This window comes from Cervus canadensis, chromosome 3 (genome assembly GCF_019320065.1).
Source record: "Cervus canadensis isolate Bull #8, Minnesota chromosome 3, ASM1932006v1, whole genome shotgun sequence".
Lineage (NCBI taxonomy): Eukaryota > Metazoa > Chordata > Mammalia > Artiodactyla > Cervidae > Cervus > Cervus canadensis.
In genome coordinates, this window is record NC_057388.1 from 52,206,976 (window position 1) to 52,213,535 (window position 6,560).

Below are 6,560 nucleotides of genomic sequence, written 5' to 3' on the forward strand. Positions count from 1 at the left end.
GAGACATCCTTAAGCACCCAGGTGTCAGGCTATGTGCTGTCTTGTGATATCATCGGACCTTTTGAACGGGTGTAAGTTTCATGAATCGTTATATTCCTAGTATTTCTCTTCCGTAAAAACAAAGGGGAGAAGGAAACTCATATACACACAACTGCTTTAACATTACCAATCTATTGGTCAGTCGTACTTGCAAGAAAATAAAAGGAAGGCTGTTGTTTGGTGGGGTGGAATGCGAGGAATGGTCATTTAAAATTTGTGTAAGCCTGATTCTACGGTCATTTTCGTCAAGGTAGCATGGACATAAATCATTTTGCAGTTTTCCTCTGAACTTGGCTTCTCCCTACTTACCGCGCATCTGCGTGCACTGGAGAACAGATGACTAACAAAGAACGGGCTACCCTAACCTGGTTTCTCTTCTTCCCCATTGACAAGAATTTTCCTGACTGAGCTTTTTTTCTTTTTTAAAAATTTCTTTTCTTTCTTCTTTCTTCTTTCCTCCTCCACCCCTTCTCTCCCCTCCCCACCCCCACCAGCCCCAGCCCCACCCCCACCCCCCCAGCTAACCTGCAAATGCAGTCAGCTGGAGAAATCTTTAAAGAAGAAAGCTAAAAGAAGCTGCCAATGCTTTGGACCACCCTAAAAGAGCATGGGAAAAAATTGTTTGGGGAAAGCGGGGTTTCAGGAAGCTGAGGGCTGGGCAGGCACCCCCAGCACCGGGATGCGCTGCCCTAAGCGAAGAGGGTGGGACTGAGGTCCTGAACTAGCCTTTCCAAATCCCCACGTCCAATGCAGGGAGGGAAAAGTTCAGAAGCAGCCACAGGGGACAAAAGCCCATTTTTACCAGTTCAACAGGACAGGACATTCAATAAACCCAGCCCGCTCTGGAAACGGGTCGGGGCTCCAGTTGGCTCCACAGAGGCAGAAGTAGCCCCTGCCGCCGCCCTCGCCACGGCTGCCGCCGCCGCCGCGGCCCCTGCGTTACTGGGGGAGACGGTGCCGCTGCGACAGGGGAGGACGCGGCTGGAGCTCAAGGAGGCTCCATCGCGCAGGCGCCGCCGAGCCCTGCCTGGATGCTCAGTCAAGGCACTAAGGCAAAAAAAAAAATCAGCAATTTATAGAAAGAAGAAGCTATAGTCTGTCGGGATATCCAACGCCAACAGGTAGGAGGATATACTCTCGGTTAAGTTTGGGGGGAGGGGGCGCACAGGGCTGATGAAACTGCAGGTTCACCGGGAAGGAGCCCTCCTTGAGTTTTTTTGTGTGTGGGTTTTGTGTGTGTGTGTGTTTTTACAATAAACTGCATAATGGAAGTACATTCAGACAATGCATCTTCAGTAGGGCTTATTGAGAGCTCCATTTCTGGAAAGCGTTGCAAGACTGAGGAATATCGGACTGCGAATCACCGGGAACAGTTCCCTTGCAGCACAGAAGCAACCTCTCTCCCCATCTTCGCGTATGTAATGCATGTCTCTCTCCCCCTCCCCCTCCTCCACCCCCCCATTATAAATCCAGGGGTGGCGGATTTCAGGTTTCATAATGTTGCATGATGCGATCGGTATTTACCCGGGGATGTACCGGTGAGGAAATTAAAATCATCCAACGCAGTTTTGCCTGGGCTTCTATCAGCATATTCCAGGCAAGTGAGAAGTGGCAAAGGAAACATGCTTTGTGGGAATAACAGAGGAAACCGATTTCCCTGGTGGGGTTCCCAAACACCTAGGAGACAATGTGCATTTTGTTTTAAAATGAAGCTACTTGCGATTTGCAACGAAGATTGTCAGTGAAAATGGTAAAAGCTTAATTGCCCAAGAAATATAGGTTCATGTTAAATTCATTTGAAACCAGGCAAGCCAAGGTTTACAAATGAAAGTGCATTATTCCTCTGGGTGTTTCCCTGACGAGTATTTACATTAACTATTTCTAATAATCATGTGGGTTTAAAAGAGAAAAGATTTGCCAGAAATGGGGGATGGGAAGGGAAGGGAAAGACAAAAGATTAAATCAAATCAAATCCTGGGACAAGTTCCTATTAATTTAGAAGTCTAATGTTGAAATTATGCTTTAAGATGAATCAACAAATATTCTTCTTATAATATGCAGCATAAAAGTGGCTCTAGAGTTAAAAGATATATTTTGCAAGGGTTCATTGGATCCATATCAGCAGAGAAGCTGCCGGGAAAACACTGACAGATACTAACAGACCTCAAATAAATGTGGGTAGTCTCCTGTCTCCTATTAGCGATCTTGTAGATTCCATTGCAACACCAGTGATTAATTCCTAGACTGGCATATTTTATGCTTGGGGAACATTTGATTCCTTCTAGGTGCCCAATCAAATGTATGTTCTTTTAAATAGGGACATTTTAAAATTCATCTAGCTCAGAAAACTAAACAAGTCAATTCTCTGAAATCTCAAGCACAAATACTAAAGCAAATAATATTATTCAAAATTAAAACTTTATTTGCTTCCCCATAAATGAACAGCTGTATATTAGCACTGCCTGACATCATTGCTTGTTAACTTAAAAACTGATAGCTTGTTGTTTTTTTTTCCCAGATATTCTGATGGCAAATCAAGTGAAAGAAAAGAGGAAGCATGACTGCAGATCGGATCCGTTCTCTTTGTGGATTACATTTTCAGTAAAATGTATGGATCTATCTTTTCCTTGTTCTTATATCTAGATCATGAGACTTGACTGAGGCTGTATCTTTATCCTCCATCCATCTATGGCGAACTATAGCCATGCAGCTGACAACATTTTGCAAAATCTCTCTCCTCTAACAGCCTTTCTGAAACTGACTTCCTTGGGTTTCATAATAGGAGTCAGCGTGGTGGGCAACCTTCTGATCTCCATTTTGCTCGTGAAAGATAAGACCTTGCATAGAGCACCTTACTACTTCCTGTTGGATCTTTGCTGTTCAGATATCCTCAGATCTGCAATTTGTTTCCCATTTGTATTCAACTCTGTCAAAAATGGCTCTACTTGGACTTATGGGACTCTGACTTGCAAAGTGATTGCCTTTCTGGGGGTTTTGTCCTGTTTTCACACTGCTTTCATGCTCTTCTGTATCAGTGTCACCAGATACTTAGCTATCGCCCATCATCGCTTCTATACAAAGAGGCTGACCTTTTGGACGTGTCTGGCTGTGATCTGCATGGTGTGGACTCTGTCTGTGGCCATGGCATTCCCCCCAGTTTTAGATGTGGGCACTTACTCATTCATTAGGGAAGAAGATCAATGTACCTTCCAACACCGCTCCTTCAGGGCTAATGATTCCTTAGGATTTATGCTGCTCCTTGCCCTCATCCTCCTAGCTACACAGCTTGTCTACCTCAAGCTGATATTTTTTGTCCACGACCGAAGGAAAATGAAGCCAGTCCAGTTTGTAGCAGCAGTCAGCCAGAACTGGACTTTTCATGGTCCTGGAGCCAGTGGCCAGGCAGCTGCCAATTGGCTAGCAGGATTTGGAAGGGGTCCCACACCACCCACCTTGCTGGGCATCAGGCAAAATGCAAACACCACGAGCAGAAGAAGGCTATTGGTCTTAGACGAATTCAAAATGGAGAAAAGAATCAGCAGAATGTTCTATATAATGACTTTTCTCTTCTTAACCTTGTGGGGCCCCTACCTGGTGGCCTGTTATTGGAGAGTTTTTGCAAGAGGGCCTGTAGTACCAGGGGGATTTCTAACAGCTGCTGTCTGGATGAGTTTTGCCCAAGCAGGAATCAATCCTTTTGTCTGCATTTTCTCCAACAGGGAGCTGAGGCGCTGTTTCAGCACAACCCTTCTTTACTGCAGAAAATCCAGGTTACCAAGGGAACCTTACTGTGTTATATGAAGGAGCATCTGTAAATCTTTAGCCTTGTGAAACACTAACCTTCTCTGCTAAGCAATTGTGGCCTGTAGCCATTTCTTGAGAAGAAAATCAAGAATGGGATCAGCAGTTATAAGGATTTGGGCAACATTCTGCAGTCTTTGCAATAGTTCACCTATAATCCTATTTTAAATCTCAGAGTGATCCTGCTGACTGCCGGCGAAGGTTTGTAATTAAGAAAGGACTGAACCACTGCCCTAAGTTTCTTTATGTGGTTGAAAACTAGATAATGAAAGTAGCAGGTGCTAAGTATCAGTGCTAAATGCTGTGTATATGACTACTTATGAAAAAACATCAAAAAAACCCCAATTAGCATTGGACATCTTAATAAATTAAGTTGACATGAGGTAAATGTGTTGATAAAAAACTAATTTTAGAAGTTTGAAGACTTTAAAACATTTCATACTATTATTGTTTTGCAAGGACTAAAATATTTGGGGACTTAAAGTACTGTAATTCACTAAAGACATGCCATGAATTAATTGGATTATCACTTTTAAAAAATCGCCTTGTAAGTTTTGGGGAGCATTCCAAAGCAGTATATTGGTTCCAATTATAGTTTACTTTTTTGTATTAATACATTACTATTTCTAAATACCGCTTTCCTTATCTACTAGTGAAATTGCTAGCATCGAACTGTATTATGTGGTTTTTGTTGATTTGGTATAAAGTTTTTTCTATTTCATCTATATTTTATGAATACTAGATCTTGGTCTGGGAGGCAACATTAATGGTACCAACCAGTCACAATTGAACAGTTCTAATAATGCAGAATAAACACATGTTGCCTTAAAGGGTTATCTAGTATCTTTCATCTTGTTCAGTATTGGAGCAAACTGGAGTCAAGGGAAACTGAATCAGTAACTGGTCATGGTCATGCATCTGGAAGTGCATGGACGATCATTTAACACTCTTATTCCTTTTTCCTCACATGATTTGAAAATTAAGGTGCACATCACTGGCATAATGAAATTTTCTTCTGAGGTGTGCTACCCATTCTAGTGTGTTCTAAGAAGCAGGCAGTTGATGTGTGTTTATATTTTAAGTCGGCTGTTAAGGGGAGATCACAGCCTTAGTATGACATCTTGCACAATTTGTGAAGCATTTATCCTACCGAAGGCACAGTCTTGTTTATACTTTCTGCACATTCAGTGTATTGGTCGTTTAAATTATTTCAGTTTTAACTTGTGAAAGCTTATAATATAATTTCTGGTATTTTAGAAATACATTAGAGTCTGTGAGTCTCATTCTTTAAGATACAGATGTGTGAATTTCAATATAAAGTTGCATTTGCCAAAATTTACTTGTGTAGCCTGTTACTTTTCTTGAAATAAATTTTACATTTTTGGCACTTAATTTTTCTTACCAGGGAGGCAAGCACAAAATAGCAAGACTAACTTTATTATAGTTTTGTTTTTTTAATTTTTGTAGCTACTTTATATTGTGGAACTGGAAATGCATGAATGAAAGGGAGTATAAAGCTGACAAATAATAATGTCTGCAAAAGCATTATTTGGTAGCTTATCATACTTATTTATTCTTACAAGCCAGAATATTTAAAGATGTAAACCTGCTTAGCTGGTTGGTTCAGAATTTTAATATAGACATCACATTTTAATTTGGGCCATGGTGGAAATCTTGGATTCTAAATATATAACTTGTAAAAAGAATGGTTTATAATTACATTATGACAAAAACAGAAAAGTTGTTATTGCTTTTGTTTGTTTGGGGTTTTTTGGTTTTTTTGTTTTTTGGTTTTTTTTGGTACCTGAAAAATAAGATTAGGAATCGAGTGGAACAGAATTATTTATTGCTACAGTGTTTCTGTAAAGAACATCAATATAAATATAAGTAAGGAAAAATAAATCATTGAAATATCTCAATGATATATGCAGTTTAGCTCATATAAGGGTGACTCAAGCCATGATTTAATAAGCACTTTGTTTGAACTCATTTTTACTTTATATTCGACCTGAGACAAAATTTAATATACAACAGTGAATTGAATCTAGCAATAAAGACCCCTTTTTAGTACTAAAATTATCATCTAAAATACAATAAAGGAAATGTTATTGAAAGATATTCTGATAACATTATGTTTCTAGTTCAAAAAGTTTACAGTGGAGACATAATTACCACAAGTATATTTATAAAGAACTTTGCTGAGAGGTTCAAATATCACCAGCAATCAGGAGAACACTCAGCAATGATTTTGAGGCCAGAGAGACCAGGTTTTCTGAACACTGACCTCTATTATATGAGAAAAAATTCTGAGGCATGGATTAAGAATAGGGAACTGGGGAGTCAACAACAACAACCAAGTGGGGTTGCCTGATTTTACCTAGCTTTCTGGAATAACACATTCCAACAGCTTAGGTAAGTGATCAGCCCCAGTGATCAGTGAATAATACTGAACTGTAGTCACCCTCATTTAAGCTTACTCTTGACTAGCTTGGTATTTCAGGTCAAGGGGCAAGCAGTGGGTGAGATACATCCCCAGTTAATCATATTATTTATAAGTCAATGAGTAATGGTAGCAATCATATAAAATAAAAGTCTGCTTCAGTGTCTTAATGACCAAATCACATTATCTATTTTGGTACTCATTCCAATATTCAATATTTTGAAACAGTTGCAACTAATTCAATTTGGAAATATTACTAATCTTCAACCCATAGAAATAT

At 39.9% G+C, this 6,560-nt stretch overlaps 1 protein-coding gene across 3 annotated transcripts; it reads left to right on the plus strand.

Moving 5' to 3' along the window:
• Window positions 1-954: 954 nt before the first annotated feature.
• Window positions 955-5,761, plus strand: GPR85 (G protein-coupled receptor 85). Of its 3 annotated transcripts, none has more exons than XM_043463150.1 (3): window positions 992-1,160; window positions 1,336-1,453; window positions 2,558-5,761. In XM_043463150.1, exon 3 carries the CDS (start codon window positions 2,728-2,730, stop codon window positions 3,838-3,840), a length of 1,113 nt encoding a protein of 370 aa, XP_043319085.1. In that variant the 5' UTR covers window positions 992-1,160; window positions 1,336-1,453; window positions 2,558-2,727; the 3' UTR covers window positions 3,841-5,761. The 3 variants fall into 3 exon arrangements, with proteins under 3 accessions (XP_043319087.1, XP_043319085.1, XP_043319086.1); XM_043463151.1 differs by having other exon boundaries at window positions 1,339-1,453; XM_043463152.1 differs by lacking the exon at window positions 1,336-1,453 and having other exon boundaries at window positions 955-1,160.
• Window positions 5,762-6,560: the final 799 nt, after the last annotated feature.

Bases quoted from the DNA above. Each gene is read 5' to 3' on its own strand.
- GPR85 (XM_043463152.1), top strand. From the start codon at position 2,728: ATGGCGAACTATAGCCATGCAGCTGACAACATTTTGCAAAATCTCTCT.